General features: G+C 35.7%; 1 protein-coding gene across 4 annotated transcripts in view; it reads left to right on the top strand.

The window, feature by feature from the left end:
- Window positions 1-6,090: 6,090 nt before the first annotated feature.
- LOC131107275 (DNA (cytosine-5)-methyltransferase 3A-like) overlaps window positions 6,091-21,144 on the top strand; it is a 47,719-nt gene continuing 32,665 nt past the window's right edge. For 2 of the 4 annotated variants that reach the window (XM_058057145.1, XM_058057144.1), the window contains exons 1-5: window positions 6,091-6,200; window positions 9,178-9,358; window positions 16,077-16,377; window positions 18,902-18,948; window positions 20,808-20,954. In XM_058057145.1, the coding sequence (XP_057913128.1) occupies window positions 9,293-9,358; window positions 16,077-16,377; window positions 18,902-18,948; window positions 20,808-20,954 (561 nt within the window). In that variant the 5' untranslated portion in view covers window positions 6,091-6,200; window positions 9,178-9,292. The remainder of the gene's footprint in view (window positions 6,201-9,177; window positions 9,359-16,076; window positions 16,378-18,901; window positions 18,949-20,807; window positions 20,955-21,144) is intronic. The other 2 variants (XM_058057148.1, XM_058057147.1) reach the window with 1 other exon arrangement.

The following is a 21,144-nucleotide window of genomic DNA, read 5'->3' as shown; positions in this document are numbered from 1 at the left end:
TTAAGCGCTTTTTTTGAGTGACGCATGTTGGATATTGTTTGTGTTTGTGTCTTTTTGGGGGCGACGGGGGCGGGCGGGGGGAGCGGGGGGGGGGGTGTGGGGCGCTAAATACAAAGGTTACCGTAATTACCGTAAATACCGTAAATGCTCTGATTAGACATGGGCCGTTTATTAAGCTAAGCCGCAAACAAGACGGGGCGTTTAAAATAATCAAAATAATGATTCGGAGTGCATGAGAAAGTGCGGCCATTTTGCTTTGGTCGGTTTCCTGTTTTGTTGGTTTAGTAGCAGAATGACTCAAAGAAAAAAAAAGGTATACAACACAGCAGCAACAGAACCGATAGTGTAATAGCGGTAAAGCGGTTCATGATTGGAGGTTGCCTACAGCCACAGCCAGTTTTTTTCAGAGGCATTAATTGAAGCATTTATGGTCGTCAGCATTTTCCCGCTTTTTGTCCCGTCCGGCAAGAGAGGTTCAAAGTCGTCCTGGCAATATTCCGCCTTGGGGGGAAAGACCTTTTGATATGTGGGCATGCCCAGAAACTACCACAACCACGTCCCAAAAATTGTCTCATTCCAAGGTGGAAACAGTAGCCATTAAGGAACTGTTTGCCAACAGGTACAGGAAAGACCTTTTGATATCAAGGCATGCCCAGAAACAACCACAACCACGTCCCAAATATTGTCTCATTCCAAAGTGGAAACTAGCTATTAAGGAACTGTTTTGCCGGTAGTACATGAAAGACCTTTTGATATGCGGGCATGCCCAGAAACTACCACAACCACGTCCCAAAAATTGTCTCATTCCAAGGTGGAAACTAGCTATTAAGGAACTGTTTTGCCGGCAGTACAGGAAAGACCTTTTGATATGCAGGCATGCCCAGAAACTACCACAACCACGTCCCTAAAATTGTCTCATTCCAAGGTGGAAACAGTAGCCATTAAGGAACTGTTTTGCCAGCAGGTACCGGAAAGACCTTTCGATATGTGGGCATGCCCAGAAACAACCACAACCACGTCCCAAATATTGTCTCATTCCAAGGTGGAAACAGTAGCCATTAAGGAACTGTTTTGCCAGCAGGTACAGGAAAGACCTTTTGATATGCGGGCATGCCCAGAAACAACCACAACCACGTCCCAAATATTGTCTCATTCCAAGGTGGAAACTAGCTATTAAGGAACTGTTTTGCCGGCAGTACAGGAAAGACCTTTTGATATCAAGGCATGCCCAGAAACGACCACAACCACGTCCCAAATATTGTCTCATTCCAAGGTGGAAACAGTAGCCATTAAGGAACTGTTTTGCCAGCAGGTACAGGAAAGACCTTTTGATATGCGGGCATGCCCAGAAACAACCACAACCACGTCCCAAATATTGTCTCATTCCAAGGTGGAAACTAGCTATTAAGGAACTGTTTTGCCGGCAGTACAGGAAAGACCTTTTGATATCAAGGCATGCCCAGAAACGACCACAACCACGTCCCAAATATTGTCTCATTCCAAGGTGGAAACTAGCTATTAAGGAACTGTTTTGCCGGCAGGTACAGGAAAGACCTTTTGATATGTGGGCATGCCCAGAAACAACCACAACCACGTCCCAAATATTGTCTCATTCCAAGGTGGAAACTAGCTATTAAGGAACTGTTTTGCCGGCAGTACAGGAAACACCTTTTGATATGCGGGCATGCCCAGAAACAACCACAACCACAACCACGTCCCAAATATTGTCTCATTCCAAGGTGGAAACAGTAGCCATTAAGGAACTGTTTGCCAACAGGTACAGGAAAGACCTTTTGATATCAAGGCATGCCCAGAAACAACCACAACCACGTCCCAAATATTGTCTCATTCCAAGGTGGAAACTAGCTATTAAGGAACTGTTTTGCCGGCAGGTACAGGAAAGACCTTTTGATATGTGGGCATGCCCAGAAACAACCACAAACACGTCCCAAATATTGTCTCATTCCAAGGTGGAAACTAGCTATTAAGGAACTGTTTTGCCAGCAGGTACAGGAAAGACCTTTTGATATGCGGGCATGCCCAGAAACAACCACAACCACGTCCCAAAAATTGTCTCATTCCAAGGTGGAAACAGTAGCCATTAAGGAACTGTTTTGCCAGCAGGTACAGGAAAGACCTTTTGATATCAAGGCATGCCCAGAAACGACCACAACCACATCCCAAAATTGTCTCATTCCAAGGTGGAAACAGTAGCCTTTAAGGAACTGTTTTGCCAGCAGGTACAGGAAAGACCTTTTGATATGCGGGCATGCCCAGAAACAACCACAACCACGTCCCAAATATTGTCTCATTCCAAGGTGGAAACTAGCTATTAAGGAACTGTTTTGCCGGCAGTACAGGAAACACCTTTTGATATGCGGGCATGCCCAGAAACAACCACAACCACGTCCCAAATATTGTCTCATTCCAAGGTGGAAACAGTAGCCATTAAGGAACTGTTTTGCCAGCAGGTACAGGAAAGACCTTTTGATATGTGGGCATGCCCAGAAACAACCACAACCACGTCCCAAAAATTGTCTCATTCCAAGGTGGAAACAGTAGCCATTAAGGAACTGTTTTGCCAGCAGGCACAGGAAAGACCTTTTGATATGCGGGCATGCCCAGAAACAACCACAACCACGTCCCAAATATTGTCTCATTCCAAGGTGGAAACTAGCTATTAAGGAACTGTTTTGCAGGCAGTACAGGAAAGACCTTTTGATATGCAGGCATGCCCAGAAACAATCACGTCCCAAAAATGGTCTCATTCCAAGGTGGAAACAGTAGCCATTAAGGAACTGTTTTGCCAGCAGGCACAGGAAAGACCTTTTGATATGCGGGCATGCCCAGAAACAACCACAACCACGTCCCAAATATTGTCTCATTCCAAGGTGGAAACTAGCTATTAAGGAACTGTTTTGCAGGCAGTACAGGAAAGACCTTTTGATATGCGGGCATGCCCAGAAACAACCACGTCCCAAATATTGTCTCATTCCAAGGTGGAAACTAGCTATTAAGGAACTGTTTTGCCGGCAGTACAGGAAAGACCTTTTGATATGCAGGCATGCCCAGAAACAACCACAACCACGTCCCAAAAATTGTCTCATTCCAAGGTGGAAACAGTAGCCATTAAGGAACTGTTTTGCCGGCAGTACAGGAAAGACCTTTTGATATGAGGGCATGCCCAGAAACAACCACGTCCCAAATATTGTCTCATTCCACGGTGGAAACTAGCTATTAAGGAACTGTTTTGCCAACAGGTACAGGAAATACCTTTTGATATCAAGGCATGCCCAGAAACGACCACAACCACGTCCCAAATATTGTCTCATTCCAAGGTGGAAACTAGCTATTAAGGAACTGTTTTGCCAACAGGTACAGGAAAGACCTTTTGATATCAAGGCATGCCCAGAAACGACCACAACCACGTCCCAAATATTGTCTCATTCCAAGGTGGAAACTAGCTATTAAGGAACTGTTTTGCCAACAGGTACAGGAAAGACCTTTTGATATGCGGGCATGCCCAGAAACAACCACAACAACAACTCTTCCCAGGAATGAGACAGTCTTTGGAGTCCATCCATTAAAATGTTGCAGATTGTATAAACAGCGTACAGTTCCCCGAGCTCCTTTTGTCGTCGTACTTTCTTGACGGACGTATTTACAGTACGCATTTCGCTGACCACGCCGCAGGTACGACGCCTCAAAACGCGCACGTTATTATTTTGGTGTTTCGTAAAAGTGCTGTAAAACCATGAATGAGTTTTTTTTTATTTTTTTTTCGAAAACACGCCTTTTTCCATTCGTGCCAAAGTGTGCAGTCGCTCGTACGAATCACAGCCCGTGTCGCCCACGATGTCCGCAACGTTTTACTGTGTGTCGTCCTCACTCATAACGTCGCTTGTTTCACACACTAAAAAAAAAAAAAAAAAAAAAGTCGATTTGGGAGACGCCCTCGCATTAAAAGAACCGCCGGATGAATAATTACGCATACGCTGGAATTTGCGTTTCACATTTACGTTACTTGATGACTACGTGCAAAAACACCTGATGTTATTTATTAGTCGCTATGTGTGTGTGTGTGTGAGTGTGTGTGTGTGTGTGTGTGTGTGTGTTCAGGCTTCTGGTAAATACATTTTGTTTGTCATGTTGATTTGGAAAAACTTCTGTGATGAAGCCGCCATCTTTTGTAAATAAATCAGATGTGAGATATTAAAAAAAAAATGTCATTGTCATTGTTTCAGGTGTACTGGTAAAAAAAAATCTCCATCAAAAAAATGCTTTTACATTTTTATTTTTATTTAATTTTTATTTATTTATTTTTATTTTTATTTTTATTTTTATTTTTATTTTTATTTTTATTTTTATTTTTATTTTTATTTTTATTTTTATTTTTATTTTTATTTTTATTTTTATTTTTATTTTTATTTTTATTTTTATTTTTATTTTTATTTTTATTTTTATTTTTATTTTTATTTTTATTTTTAATTTATTTATTTTTTAATTTTTTTATGAGAGGTGAACTTATTTTTACACTTGATAGACAGTGATCCATAAGACTGTGGAACATTTCTATTTTTCATTGTTTCCCACAATTTTATATTAATTAAAAATATGTTTTTCCCCTTTAAAATTGCAATTTTATGCTACTAAAATGATGTTATTTTTATATTATTTTAATATTGCGATTTTGAAAAATTGCAATTTTTTTCTCATTAGATGACAATTTTTTTCTTTAATATTTTGATTTTGTTAATTTTTTTTTTTAGTTTTTCTTTTATTTTTAGAATGGGCGGTACTTTGGACACCTATTCTATATTACTACCATCCTATTTAACTAGCAATACTGCGTACAGCCACTAGAGAACGACATAAATCATTTTTTGTGACCTGGCGTGTACTTCCATCTGACAGCTTGAAATAAAAATGATAAAAGTCCAAAAGTGATGTGCGATACTACACATTTAGATATCAATCCGATACCGAGTCAATCGAAGGTCAGTATTATAGATATCGATACTTTATGCTTATGAAAAAAATTTTTGAGTATCATTGACTTTATATAAATAATATATTTTTATTTTTATTTTTAATTTTATTATTATTTTTATTTTTTTTATTTTTATGAGAGGTGAACTTATTTTTACACTTGAATGACAGTGATCCATAAGACTGTGGAACATTTCTATTTTTCATTGTTTCCCACAATTTTATATTAATTAAAAATATGTTTTTCCCCTTTAAAATGCCAATTTTATGCTACTAAAATGATGTTATTTTTATATTATTTTAATATTGCGATTTTGCAAAATTGCAAATTTTTCTCATTAGATGACAATTTTTTTCTTTAATATTTTGATTTTGTTAAATTATTTTTTTTATTTTTTTTATTTTTAGAATGGGCAGTACTTTGGACACCTATTCTATATTACTATCATCCTATTTAACTAGCAATACTGCGTACAGCCACTAGAGGACGACATAAATCATTTTTTGTGACCTGGCGTGTACTTCCATCTGACAGCTTGAAATAAAAATGATAAAAAGTGATGTGCGATACTACACATTTAGATATCAATCCGATACCGAGTCAGTCGAAGGTCAGTATTATAGATATTGATACTTTATGCTTATGAAAATTTATTATGACATTTTTGAGTATCATTGACTTTGTGATTTTTCCCTCTAATTTCATTATAATCACAATAAAATCATTTTTTTTGTCAAGAAAATATATATAAAATATAATAAATATAATTTTTTTTAAAAAGAAAATATGTAACATGACAATATAACAAAATACTACAATTATTTCCATAGTGTAAAATAACTAAACAAGAGCAATCTTGGAGATTGTACACAGTATAAATACATATGATATATTTAACAATACAACAAAAAACACATATAGGATCTTATCACGCTGGTATCGATCTGTACAACCAATCAACAATATCGATATCGGGCTTGATCCTTCAAAGGCTACTGCGTATTAAACCGGCGGACTTTAGGACCCGGGGGCGCCCACCAGGCCAGCGTACAGGCCGCTGCAGTGAGAGCGGAGCATCTGGAGGAGCGCTGCCCGGCCAGGGGGAGGCGGTGGACGGGGAAGAGAAGAGAGAGGAAGAAGGAGGCTCCGGGTGGTGGACGAGACCAAATCAAGAAGGGTCAGGCCCGGGACTCGGGAGGAGGGACATCGGGTACGAATACACTGCGAGTTCGATTCCAAACACACACACATATATATGCACCTTTTTACGGAAGCGGATAGAGGCAGGGAGGGGGGCCGGCTAGTGGCTGCATCGTGGCGGGGAAGAGATATCGGAAGGAAGGCAGCGAATTCAAACGGAGGGTGCGTGCTGTATAGTGGGGGGGTTGCATTTTTTTTGCAGATGCGCTGATTGGACACGCGTGCCTGAACTTGACCTTAGCGCGAAAAAAGGACCGCCGCGGAGCAATATGACGACCACGGCCTGCAAGAGAAGCCCCCTTTCCCCCAGGTCTTATTGCAAGCAGGCGGCCCCCACCCCCTTACCCCTCCCCGCAGCGGCAACATATTGCAACACCTGCATTATTACCACCGTTATCACACTTTATATCATGACACTTTCTGTTTCATGCCTCACCATGGGGAGGAAATGGCTTTTTTTTACCAACACCAATGGTGCCAGTGAACGCATCACCTATTGTACACGTTGTAAAAATGGATGATTTTGTAAGGTTTTGTCTTTTTTTCATAAGAGAGAAACAAAACAGCATAAAACTGTCATTTTGAATGTCGAAACCATTGCGTCCATTAAGAACTCCATTGTAAAAATGGCTGTTTTTATACAAAGGGTTTTTCCTAAGCGAAAAAAAAGTGGCATTGATTGTAAGAAGTGCTTGGATGTTAAAGCGATTGCCTGCCGTCCGTTCGGAATAATTAATATTGTAAATTTTTTCCACGCAATAAATAAAACTGCGTTATAAGAACTTAAGTCCTCCGTGAAGAACTCCACTGATGGCAGATTCTGCGAGGTGTTTACAAGACTAAAGCGACATTGAGTACTATTTTCATTTTATTTTATTAAGAACTCCGTGGTAAAGTGGCTAATTTAGTTGTACATTCCAGTAAGAGAAACAAAGTAGCATCAATTTGTAAACTGGAATGTTGAAACCATTGCGTCCATTAAGAACTCCATTGTAAAAATGGCTGTTTTTATACAAAGGGTTTTTCCTAAGCGAGAAAAAAGTCGCATTCATTGTAAGAAGTGCTTGGATGTTAAAGTGATTGCCTGCCGTCCGTTCGGAATAATTAAAATTGTAAATTTTTTCCACGCAATAAATAAAACTGCGTTATAAGAACTTAAGTCCTCCGTGAAGAACTCCACTGATGGCAGATTCTGCGAGGTGTTTACAAGACTAAAGCGACATTGAGTACTATTTTCATTTTATTTTATTAAGAACTCCGTGGTAAAGTGGCTAATTTAGTTGTACATTCCAGTAAGAGAAACAAAGTAGCATCAATTTGTAAACTGGAATGTTGAAACCATTGCGTCCATTAAGAACTCCATTGTAAAAATGGCTGTTTTTATACAAAGGGTTTTTCCTAAGCGAGAAAAAAGTCGCATTCATTGTAAGAAGTGCTTGGATGTTAAAGTGATTGCCTGCCGTCCGTTCGGAATAATTAAAATTGTAAATTTTTTCCACGCAATAAATAAAACTGCGTTATAAGAACTTAAGTCGTCTGTGAAGAACTCCACTGATGGCAGATTCTGCGAGGTGTTTACAAAACTAAAGCGGCATTGAGTACTATTTTCATTTTATTTTAATAAGAACTCCGTGGTAAAGTGGCTAATTTAGTTGTACATTCCAGTAGAGAAACAAAGTAGCATCAATTTGTAAACTGGAATGTTGAAACCATTGCGTCCATTAAGAACTCCATTGTAAAAATGGCTGTTTTTATACAAAGGGTTTTCCTAAGCGAAAAAAAAGTCGCATTCATTGTAAGAAGTGCTTGGATGTTAAAGCGATTGCCTGCCGTCCGTTCGGAATAATTAATATTGTAAATTTTTTCCACGCAATAAATAAAACTGCGTTATAAGAACTTAAGTCCTCCGTGAAGAACTCCACTGATGGCAGATTCTGCGAGGTGTTTACAAGACTAAAGCGACATTGAGTACTATTTTCATTTTATTTTATTAAGAACTCCGTGGTAAAGTGGCTAATTTAGTTGTACATTCCAGTAGAGGAACAAAGTAGCATCAATTTGTTAACTGGAATGTTGAAACAATTGTCCTCCATTAAGAACTCCATTGTAAAAATGGCTGTTTTTATACAAAGGGTTTTCCTAAGCGAGAAAAAAGTGGCATTGATTGTAAGAAGTGCTTGGATGTTAAAGCGATTGCCTGCCGTCCGTTCGGAATAATTAATATTGTAAATTTTTTCCACGCAATAAATAAAACTGCGTTATAAGAACTTAAGTCATCTGTGAAGAACTCCACTAATGGCAGATTCTGCGAGGTGTTTACAAAACTAATGCGGCATTGAGTACTATTTTCATTTTATTTTATTAAGAACTCCGTGGTAAAATGGCTAATTTAGTTGTACATTCCAGTAGAGAAACAAAGTAGCATCAATTTCTTAAACTGGAATGTTGAAACCATTGCGTCCATTAAGAACTCCATTGTAAAAATGGCTGTTTTTATACAAAGGGTTTTTCCTAAGCGAGAAAAAAGTGGCATTGATTGTAAGAAGTGCTTGGATGTTAAAGCGATTGCCTGCCGTCCGTTCGGAATAATTAATATTGTAAATTTTTTCCACGCAATAAATAAAACTGCGTTATAAGAACTTAAGTCGTCTGTGAAGAACCCTACTGATGGCAGATTCTGCGAGGTGTTTACAAGACTAATGCGGCATTGAGCACTATTTTCATTTTATTTTATTAAGAACTCCGTGGTAAAATGGCTAATTTAGTTGTACATTCCAGTAGAGAAACAAAGCAGCATAAATTTTTAAACTGGAATGTTGAAACCATTGTCCTCCATTAAGAACTCCATTGGAAAAATGGCAGATTTTATATCTTTTACTTCCAAGCCAGCAAAAAAGCATCATTGGTTGTTGTAATATGAATGTTGAAGTGATTGTCGTTCATTGTAAAAATGTCTGATTTTGCCCCCCCCCCCCCGACCCCCCCAGGAGAGAAGAGGAGCGAGGAAGGATCTCTCATTTTTTTCATTTGTACTTTTTCCATCTCCGCCTTCATCAACGTGAACCGTCGACCCCCTTCCATAGCATCGCCCCCGTCCCCGCCATGCCGTCCAACGCCGTCAGCGACGCTACATTCAAAGACTCCACCGACTCGACGGGAAGCAACACGGTAAGAAACAGGCGGCTGAATTTGGCCCTTTTTTTGGAATCAGTTATTGGCCACTCTTCCTGCATTGGTCGCTCTAGCACGGGTTTAATAACGTCAAGGATTTGGAGCGTCTATTTCATTTAATTCAATATTCTATCTATTTTAAATATTCTATCGAAATGTAAAAAAATCCCAAAATATAGAATTCAACAACATTTTTATTGAAATTTTTTTTAATTAAAAATAATCTTGAAATGAAAAATATCTGTAAAAAAACATTATGAAAAAAATTCTACATGAAAAATGCAAAAAACCATAAAAATAAAAAACAAAACATATATATGTAAATAGAAAAAATCTTAACATTAATAAATATACAAACATTAAAATATTTGTATAAAACTTAAAAAGAGTAACATTTGAAAAAAAATTCTAAATATTTCAATTAAAAATAATCCAAAAATATACAATTGAAAAAAGATGGAAATAAAAAAATAGAAATTGAAAAATATATTTACATAAAAAAAATTAAAGCACAAAAATATCTGATCTTTTTTCTGTGAAAAAATCTAAATAAAAGAACAAAAATTTTCTACTGATACCTATATATATATATACGTATATATATGTAAATACATATATATGTATGTCAATGGAAACAAATCTTAACATTAATAAAGATATAAACATTTAAATATTTTAAAAAAACTTAAAAAGAATAACATTTGAAAAAAAATCTAAATATATCAATTAAAAATAATGGAAAAATATACAACTGGGAAAAATGAATGGAAAAAAATAGAAATTGAAAAATATATTTACATCAAAAAAATTTAAATCACAAAAATATTTGATCTTTTTTTTAACTGTGAAAAAATCTAAATAAAAGAACAAAAATTTTAATCTACTGATATCAGCTGATAACTATATATATATATATATATATAAAGATATAAACATTTAAATATTTGTATAAAACTTAAAAAGAATAACATTTGAAAAAAAATCTAAATATATCAATTAAAAATAATCAAAAAATATACAACTGGGAAAAATTAATGGAAAAAAATAGAAAAAAATCTAAATATATCAATTAAATTAATTGAAAAATTTATGGAAAAAAATAGAAATTGAAAAATATATTTACATAAAAAAATTTAAATCACAAAAATATCTGATCTTTTTTCTAACTGTGAAAAAGTTTAAATAAAAGAATAAAAATATTAGTAAAAATAGGTTGCACGGTGCACGAGAAAAAAAGACAGAAATTATATGAAAAAATATATTTACATAAAAAAAAATACATTTAAAACACAAAAATATCTAATCTTTTTTCAACAAATAGAAAAAAACTTTTAAAAAAAAGTATGAGTACGAGTCTGATGGCGTATAGTGAGGTAGGTTGAATATCTCATTCAAGACTGATGATGATGATGATGATGATGATGATGATGATGATGCGGCAGGTGTGATGTGACATACGCCGCCAGGGCGTTGGCTGCTTGAGCTGATGGAGAGGGTGGGTAGGGGGGTGGGGGTGGGGGGGGGAAAGCGTGTCCTCTCGCTTCCATGCTACCATCGCACGGCACTGCCCGCCGTCTTGTTGCCTGGCAACAGCCGTAATAAGCGGCTACTCTTGACAGAAATAGCGCACACACACACACACATGTACGCGGTGGGGAGTAGTACGCGTCACCCCGGGCTAGAGACAGAAAAGCTTCCTGGTGTTTTGTTTACCCCCCCTAACCCCCACCCCACAGAAAGGAAGGCGTGTCTCCCATTATAATAATATAAATAATATTATTATAATATATTATTATAATATTATTATATTTATATAATAATATAAATATAAAATAAAAATAAAAATAAAAATAAAAATAAAAATAAAAATAAAAATAAAAATAAAAATAAAAATAAAAATAAAAATAAAAATAAAAATAAAAATAAAAATAAAAATAAAATAAAAAATAAAAAATAAAAAATAAAAAATAAAAAATAAAAAATAAAAAATAAAAAATAAAAAATAAAATAAAATAAAATAAAATAAAATAAATTCATATAATAAAATTATTTATTTTATGATGACCTTTTATGCTCATTTTGGACCCTTTGTATCGAGTTGTGGACTTCTATAGAGCAGCTACACACAATAACCTGCACAAAGTAAAAAAACATTCAAATAAAAAACAAAACATTGAAATTAACATATATACATATATATGTAAATAGAAAAAATCTTTACATTAATAAATATATAAACATTTAAATATTTGTATAAAACTTAAAAAGAAGAACATTTGAAAAAATTACTAAACATTTCAATTAAAAATAATAATTACAAATATTTTTTTAAAAATAAAAATTATAGATAGAAAATTGAAAAAAATATTTACATAAAAAAATTAAAGCACAAAAATATCTGATTTTTTTTCCAACTGTGAAAAAGGTCTAAATAAAAGAACAAATAGAAACAAACAGAAAAAACTATAACCTGCACAAAGTAAAAAACATTAAAATAAAAAACAAAACATTGAAATTAACATATATACATATATATGTAAATAGAAAAAATCTTAACATTAATAAATATATAAACATTTAAATATTTGTATAAAACTTAAAAAGAAGAACATTCGAAAAAATTACTAAACATTTCAATTAAAAATAATTAAAAATATAAAAAAATTATTATATTTTTTTAATAGAAATTGAAAGAAATTTACATAAAAAAAATTAAAGCACAAAAATATCTGATTTTTTTCTAACTGTGAAAAAGTCTAAATAAAAGAACAAATAGAAAAAAGAAAGAAAGAAGAACATTCGAAAAAATTACTAAACATTTCCATTGAAAATAATAATAAAAAATAATAAAAAATTATTTTTTTTATACTAAAATATTAAAAAACATTGAAATTGAAAAATATATTTACATTAAAAAAATAATGCACAAAAATATCAGATTGTTTTTCCAACTGTGACAAAGTCTAAATAAAAGAACAAATAGAAAAAAACATAAAAGTACGAAAAAAAATACTAAACATTTCAATTAAAAATAATAATTACAAAAATTTAAAAAATAATAAAAATAATAATTTAAAATAATAGAATATAAAAAAATAGAAATTGAAAAAGATATTTACATTAAAACTTTTAAAATTAAAGAAAAAAATATTAAATATTTCAATGAAAAATAATCCAAAAATATACAAAAAAATCAAAACTATATCAGAATATCATCAGTCAGAATATCAAGAAGCAAATATACATATATTATTTCGGAAAAAGTTATGCTAATTTTCCACTCTTTGTATTGAGTTGTGGACTCCTGTAGAGCAGCTACACACAATAACCTTCACAGAGAACTTTCTAGATCTTTCAGAATCTGCACCTATGCAGAACGCTTTCTTTTGGAGTTTTTATTCCACCCATCGCCGCCTTCAGACACGCCCACTCTGCTGGGATTGGTCACAACAGCTTGTGCCCGGGCATGCCCATATAAGGAAGTCAGTGCGCCAGTGTTGGAAAAGACTTGATAGACAGCAACCAGAGTCCATGTTGTGGCAGCTGTCACGTCCACACACACACACACACACACACACACACACAGAATGAGAGGTTACAAGTGGGCGTGTCCTTCTGGTGGGCGTGTCCTTTGTCACAGCGTCCATACAGCCGGCATTCTTGGCATGTTTATGTCCTGTCGTAATCTAAGAATCTAAGCAAGTCCCTGAGTGGCTGCTGGCGAGTTGAAGTAAAAGGCGGCGAGCTAAACAGGAAGTGCGCAAAGGCTTCCATTGCTGGTTTCTGTCTGTTCCTCCTCCCGTGAACGCATCACCACACCGCCACAAGGTGGCGCTGTTGTTCAACACAGCATGGCTTGAAATTTCTCACACAGCTGTACAAGAGGACTTGTAACTCCGCTGCATCCAGTCGAATCACCACTAAAAAATTATTATTAATTATTATTAATTATTATTAATTATTATTAATTATTATTAATTATTATTAATTATTATTAATTATTATTAATTATTATTAATTGACTAAAAATAAATAAATACAATAAATGTAAACAAAATTAAATAAAAGCAATGAATAAAACAGTAATCACAAACAACAATAAATAATTTCAACGCTGTTGTTCAACCCCACATGACTTGAAATTTCTCACACAGCTGTACAAGAGAACTTGTAACTCGACTGCATCCAGTTGAATCGCCACGAAAAAATTATTATTAATTTATTATTAATTTATTATTAATTTATTATTAATTTATTATTAATTTATTATTAATTTATTGTTAATTTATTGTTAATTTATTGTTAATTTATTATTAATTTATTATTAATTTATTATTAATTATTATTAATTATTATTAATTATTATTAATTGACTAAAAATAAATAAATAAAATAAATGTAAACAAAATTAAATAAAAGCAATAAATAAAACAGTAATCATAAACAACAATAAATAATTTGAACGCTGTTGTTCTACACAGCATGACTTGAAATTTCTCACACAGCTGTACAAGAGAACTTGTAACTCGACTGCATCCAGTCGAATCGCCACGAAAAAATTATTATTAATTTATTATTAATTTATTATTAATGTATTATTAATTTATTATTAATTTATTATTAATTTATTATTAATTGTTATTAATTAATTAACTAAAGATTTAAAATTATTGTTAATTTATTGTTAATTTATTATTAATTTTAAAATTATTGTTAATTTATTGTTCCAGTCGAATCGCCACAAAAAACATAATTAATTATTATTAATTTTTATTAATTATTATTAATTATTATTAATTATTATTAATTATTTAACTAAAAATAAATACATAAATGTAAACAAAATTAAATATAAGCAATGAATAAAACCGTAATCACAAACAACAAGAAATAATTTCAACAAATTATTTTTAAAAGATAATATTATATGTATATGTCATAATTACAGTGAAGAAAATAAGTATTTGAACACCCTGCTATTTTGCTATTTCTCCCACTTAGAAATCATGGAGGGGTCTGAAATTTTCATCGTAGGTGCATGTCCACTGTGAGAGAGATAAACTAAAAAGAAAAATCCAGAAATCACAATGCATGATTTTTTAACAATTTATTTGTGTGATACAGCTGCAAATAAGTATTTGAACACCTGTGTATCATCTAGAATTCTGACCCTGAAAGACCTGTTAGTCTGCCCATTAGAAGTCCACCTGCACTCCATGTATCATCCTGAATCAGATGCACCTGTTTGAGGTCGTTAGCTGCATAAAGACACCTGTCCACCCCATACAATCAGTAAGACTTTAACTTGTAACATGGCGAAGACCAAAGAGCTGTCCAAAGACACCAGAGACAAAATTGTACACCTCCACAAGGCTGGAAAGGGCTACGGAGCAATTACCAAGCAGCTTGGTGAAAAAAGGTCCACTGTTGGAGCTATCATTAGAAAATGGAAGAAGCTAAACATGACGGTCAATCTCAATCGGAGTGGAGCCCCATGCAAGATATCACCTCGTGGGGTCTCAATGATTCTAAGAAAGGTGAGGAATCAGCCCAGAACTACACGACAGGACTTGGTCAATGACCTGAAAAGAGCTGGGACCACCGTTTCCAAGGTTACTGTAGGTAATACACTAAGACGTCATGATGTGAAATCATGCATGGCACGAAAGGTTCCCCTGCTTAAACCAGCACATGTCAAGGCCCGTCTTAAGTTTGCATATGACCATTTGGATGATACAGAGGAGTCATGGGAGAAAGTTTTATGGTCAGATGAGACCAAAATAGAACTTTTTGGTCATAATTCCAATAAGCGTGTTTGGAGGAAGAAGAATGAAGAGTACAATCCGAAGAACACCATCCCTACTGTGAAGCATGGGGGTGGTAGCATCATGCTTTGGGGGTGTTTTTCTGCACATGGGACAGGACGAGTGCACTGCATTAAAGAGAGGATGACTGGGGCCGTGTATTGTGAGATTTTGGGGAACAACCTCCTTCCCTCTGTCAGAGCATTGAAGATGGGTCGTGGCTGGGTCTTCCAACACGACAACGACCCGAAGCACACAGCCAGGAAAACCAAGGAGTGGCTCCGTAAGAAGCATATCAAGGTTCTAGCATGGCCCAGCCAGTCTCCAGACCTGAACCCAATCGAAAATCTTTGGAGGGAGCTCAAACTCCGTGTTTCTCAGCGACAGCCCAGAAACCTGACTGATCTAGAGAAGATCTGTGTGGAGGAGTGGGCCAAGATCCCTCCTGCAGTGTGTGCAAACCTGGTGAAAAACTACAGGAAACGTTTGACCTCTGTAATAGCAAACAAAGGCTACTGTACCAAATATTAACATTCATTTTCTCAGGTGTTCAAATACTTATTAGCAGCTGTATCACACAAATAAATTGTTAAAAAAATCATGCATTGTGATTTCTGGATTTTTCTTTTTAGTTTATCTCTCTCACAGTGGACATGCACCTACGATGAAAATTTCAGACCCCTCCATGATTTCTAAGTGGGAGAAATAGCAAAATAGCAGGGTGTTCAAATACTTATTTTCTTCACTGTACATTGAAAAATGCATAATATGCTGTCAATCAAACCTCCAGAGTGTGTCAATAACACCATTATTGATTTGCTGGAGTGATGATGCTAAATGGTTTATTTTCACCACAACCCATAGGGGGCGCTAGCAATGCTAACCGGCTATCCCCCACCCCCCACCCGTAGGTCGGGGTGTGCCTCAAAGAGGGCCCCAGCAGCAACCCCCACCCGGGGCCGCCCCCGTCCTACAACGGGGACGTGGGCGGGCACAGAGACAGGACGTCCAACTCCTGCTTCGCCAAGTCGGAAAGGACGGAAGCGGAGAACGGGATCCTCAGGGAGCCTTCGTCATCCTCCTCTTCCTCCTGCCGGTCGGAGGACGGCGTGCAGGCTCAGTGTCTCCCCCAGCAGGACAGATTGTTGCAGGACGGCGAGGCCACGCCGCATAAGAAGCGAGGGCGGCGGAAACTGGAACGCCCGACCAAATGTGAGTCATTATTATTATTATTATTTTACTACAATGAATAAAACTACAATACTACTACAATATTAGTATTCATTATTACGCGCTTCCTGGTGACTATTTCGCCATACGCACACACGCGGGGACGAGACGTGTTCATTGGAGGTTAACTGGCGATGTAACGTTGCTGTTTTTACATGAGTGGGATGTTAGTACATTAGCATGATGCTAGTGTTGCTAACATTGACTTCAAATATTACAGAAACAATATAATTAAAAATTTAAAATTTAAAATTTAAAATTTAAAATTTAAAATTTAAAATTTAAAATTTAAAATTTAAAATTTAAAATTTAAATGTAAAATTTTTAATTTTTAATTTTTAATTTTTAATTTTTAATTTTTAATTTTTAATTTTTAATTTTTAATTATATTGTTACTGTAATGTTATTATTTTAAATTTTAAATTTTAAATAATAACATTACAGAAACAATATAATTAATAATTAATAATTAATAATTAATAATTAATAATTAATAATTAATAATTAATAATTAATAATTAATAATTAATAATTAATAATTAATAATTAATAATTAATAATTTTACATGAGTGGAATCTGAGTACATTAGCATGATGCTAGTGTTGCTAACATTGACTTCAAATATTACAGAATATTACTGATTGGCGGCGTACGTCCAAAGATGACATCAATCACCAGCAGTGATTGATGGCGTCCGTTGGGAGGCAAAGATGGAGATGAAGTATCTTCTTCCCTCGCTATAAACGTCTCCCCCCCCCCCCATCCCCCCCACCGTGGGCCAAGTGTGACGCTCGCTCGTCCCTTGGCGTGGAGACATGACCTCCAAATGAAGTCTTGGGGTGGATGGGGGACGGGGAGGGCGGACGGTGACCAGAGGTCTTGTCTTGCTGTGTTGATATGATTTAAGCTTATAAAGATAGTACGGTGGATGAGTGGTTAGAATGTTGGCCACACAGTTAGGAGATGGGGAAGACCTTCGTTCAAATCCCTCCACTTGGCATCATGCTAGGTTAACTGGCGATGTAACGTTGCTGTTTTTACATGAGTGGGATGTTAGTACATTAGCATGATGCTAGTGTTGCTGACATTGACTTCAAATATTACAGAAACAATATAATTAATAATTTAAAATTTTAATTTAAAATTGTATTTAAAAATATTTAAAAAATTTAAAAAATATTAATTTAAAATTTAATTTAGAAATATTTAAAAAAATTTAAAATATTAATTTAAAATTTAAAATTTAAATTTATATTTTTTTATTTTTATTGTTTCTGTAATATTTGAAGTCAATGTTAGCAACACTAGCATCATGCTAATGTACTAACATTCCACTCATGTAAAAACAGCAACGTTACATCGCCAATTAACCTAGCATGATGCCAAGTGAAGGGATTTGAACGAAGGTCTTCCCCATCTCCTAACTGTATGGTTAATTTTAAAATTAAATTTTAAATTTTAAATTTTAAATTTTAAATTTTAAATTTTAAATTTTAAATTTTAAATTTCAATTTTTAATTTTTAATTTTTAATTTTTAATTTTTAATTTTTAATTTTTAATTTTTAATTTTTAATTTTTAATTTTTACATTTTACATTTTACATTTTACATTTTACATTTTAAATAATAATTAATAACATTACAGAAACAATATAATTAATAATTAATAATTAATAATTAATAATTAATAATTAATAATTAATAATTAATAATTAATAATTAATAATTAATAATTAATAATTAATAATTAATAATTAATAATTAATAATTAATTTTTATTGTTTCTGTAATATTTGAAGTCAATGTTAGCAACGCTAGCATCATGCTAATGTACTAACATTCCGCTCATTCCACTCATGTAAAAACAGCAACGTTACATTAAAAAATAATTAAAACTAATAACTAATAACTAATAATTAAATAGGCTGCACGGCGGACGAGTGGTTAGCACGCAGGCCTCACAGCCAGGAGACCGCAGTTCAATCCACCCTCAGCCATTTCTGTGTAGGGATGATCTCCATTGCTTCTTTGCTCCACCTTTTCAATACCTGCATGTCATCGCCAAGGAAATACCTGCTTCTCAGGCTTCACTACACGTCTTAAAATCAGATTCCTCCAAGTAGACAGACATGGGAGACGTATGCTTTATCATTTTAGCAAAGAGGCTAACCTACTGTGATGTAACGTTGCTGTTTTTACATGAGTGGAATGTTAGTACATTAGCATTAGCATTAGCATTAGCGTTGCTAACATTGACTTGAAATATTACAGAAACAATAAAAATAAAAAAATATATATATTAATAAAAGTAGGCTGCACGGCGGACTAGTGGTTAGCGCACAGGCCTCACAGCTAGGAGACCGGGGTTCAATTCCACCCTCGGCCATCTCTGTGTGGAGTTTGCATGTTCTCCTAGCGTAAAGCCTAGCGTAAAGCCTAGCGTAAAGCCTGTTTGTGGAACACGAAACGTTGGTTTTGAAGACTTCTGTTGTGTTGTCTCTGCAGATGTGGAGCACATCGAGGAGGACGGTGGCCAAGTGGTGAAGAGCGAGGTACGTTAGCGGAAGGGCTAACTCTTTCTTCCTGGGTGTCGTGCCAAACTTTGTAGTGCTGGATTCTTACACAGAGGCTTGCATGCTAGCAAACTGGAACCCCCCCCCCCCCCCCCCCCCCCGCCATCCTATTGATCTTTTCTGAGATGCCCGTGGGGGTGGGGATTTACTGTAAAAAAACACTAGTCAAAGATCCTCGATAGAACAGGAGAGAGATGCTGTTTTTAAGGACCTACTGCAAAAATGCCAGTCAAAGATCTTCTCTACATGACAGAAGCTGTTCTTAGGAAACACTACTCAAAGATCCTTTGTATGACAGGAGCGCCCTGCTATTTGTAAGGGCCTACTGCAAAGACGCTAGTCAAAGATCCTCTATATGACAGGATCCTACTGCAAAAACTCAAGTCAAAGATCCTATAAATGACAGGATCCTATTGCAAAAGTGCAAGTCAAAGATCCTATAAATGACAGGATCCTACTGCAAAAATGCTCATCAAAGATCCTCTACATGACAGGATCCTACTGCAAAAACACCAAAGATCCTCTATATGACACGATCCTACTGTAAAAATGCTAGTCAAAGATCCTATAAATGACAGGATCCTACTGCAAAAACACCAGTCAAAGATCCTATATATGACAGGATCCTACCGCAAAAACACTAGTCAAAGATCCTCTATGTAACAGGATCCTATTGCAAAAACACTAGTCAAAGATCCTTGATATGACAGGATCGTACTGCAAAAACTCTAGTCAAAGATCCTATATATGACAGGACCCTACTGCAAAAACGCTAGTCAAAGATCCTATAAATGACCGGATCCTACTGCAAAAAACGCTAGTCAAAGATCCTCTATGTAACAGGATTCTATTGCAAAAACGCTAGTCAAAGATCCTTGATATGACAGGATCCTACAGCAAAAACATTAGTCAAAGATCCTATAAATGACAGGACCCTACTGCAAAAACGCTAGTCAAAGATCCTATAAATGACAGGATCCTACTGCAAAAACGCTAGTCAAAGATCCTCTATATAACAGGATCCTATTGCAAAAACGCTAGTCAAAGATCCTATATATGACAGGATCCTACTGCAAAAACACCAGTCAAAGATCCTCTACATAACAGGGTCCTACAACAAAAACGCCAGTCAAAGATCCTATATATGACAGGATCCTATTGCAAAAATGCAAGTCAAAGATCCAATAAATGACAGTTTCCGACTGCAAAAACGCTAGTCAAAGATCCTATATATGACGGGATCCTACTGCAAAAACGCAAGTCAAAGATCCTCTATATGACAGGATCCTACTGCAAAAACGCTAGTCAAAGATCCTCCATACGACAGGAGTGCTCTGCTGTTTTTGAGGTCTGACTGCAAAAATGCAAGTCAAAGATCCTCGAAATGACATGAGCTCTAAGTTACAAATTTTGGTCAAAGATCCTTTATTTTACAGACCGTCTCTGCCGCTCAAAGATCCTCGATATGACAGGAGTGCTGTGCTGTTTTTCAGGATATAGTACTTCCAAAAAGCTTGTCAAAGATCTTCAGGACGATAGCAGTGGGTTTTTAAGGACCAGTCAAAGATCCTTACCATGACAGATGGAGTTGATTAGTTGTGAAGTGAAGTGAGCGTCCCAAGTGAGGATCGGGTGGGGTCGGCCATCTTAAGAGACGGTGATCGGCTGCGTTCCGTGCGAGTGAACGGGAAGACGTTGTAGTTTGTGGCGGTGGTAGTTTGGAACGTGGAGTCGGGTTGCCGGGCGGATTCCGCGGCATGGCGTGCTAGGGGTTATGACAGCGTTGACGCAAGCGGCTCATTTGTTTTGTGTGTTGTTGTTGTGACCGCCTCAAACAGGGAGGTCGCGGGAGGCTGCGAGGGGGCGTCGGCTGGGAGGTCAGCCTTCGCCAGAGGCCCGTGCCCAGAGTGACCTTCCAGGCTGGTGACCCCTATTACATTAGCAAGCGGACCAGGGAGGAGTGGCTGGCCAAGTGGAAGATGGAGGTGAGTACCACGGCTCTCTCTCCCAGCCACCGCCATCTCTAGCGAGGGAGGGGCGGGGTAAACGGAACATCAGGCGTGTAAGACTTGAACTGGGTCATGTGATACCACATCAAGGGTTTGCGGCGCCCGCGTTTCCTTCCTTTGTGCTGCCAATTGTTGCGGAGGTCGATCTATTACAGGATCCTACTGC

The sequence above is a fragment of the Doryrhamphus excisus genome, chromosome 19 (assembly GCF_030265055.1).
Source record: "Doryrhamphus excisus isolate RoL2022-K1 chromosome 19, RoL_Dexc_1.0, whole genome shotgun sequence".
Taxonomy (NCBI): Eukaryota; Metazoa; Chordata; class Actinopteri; order Syngnathiformes; family Syngnathidae; genus Doryrhamphus; species Doryrhamphus excisus.
Note: the sequence above shows the minus strand (reverse complement) of the source record. Positions and strands in the feature narration are given on the sequence as shown.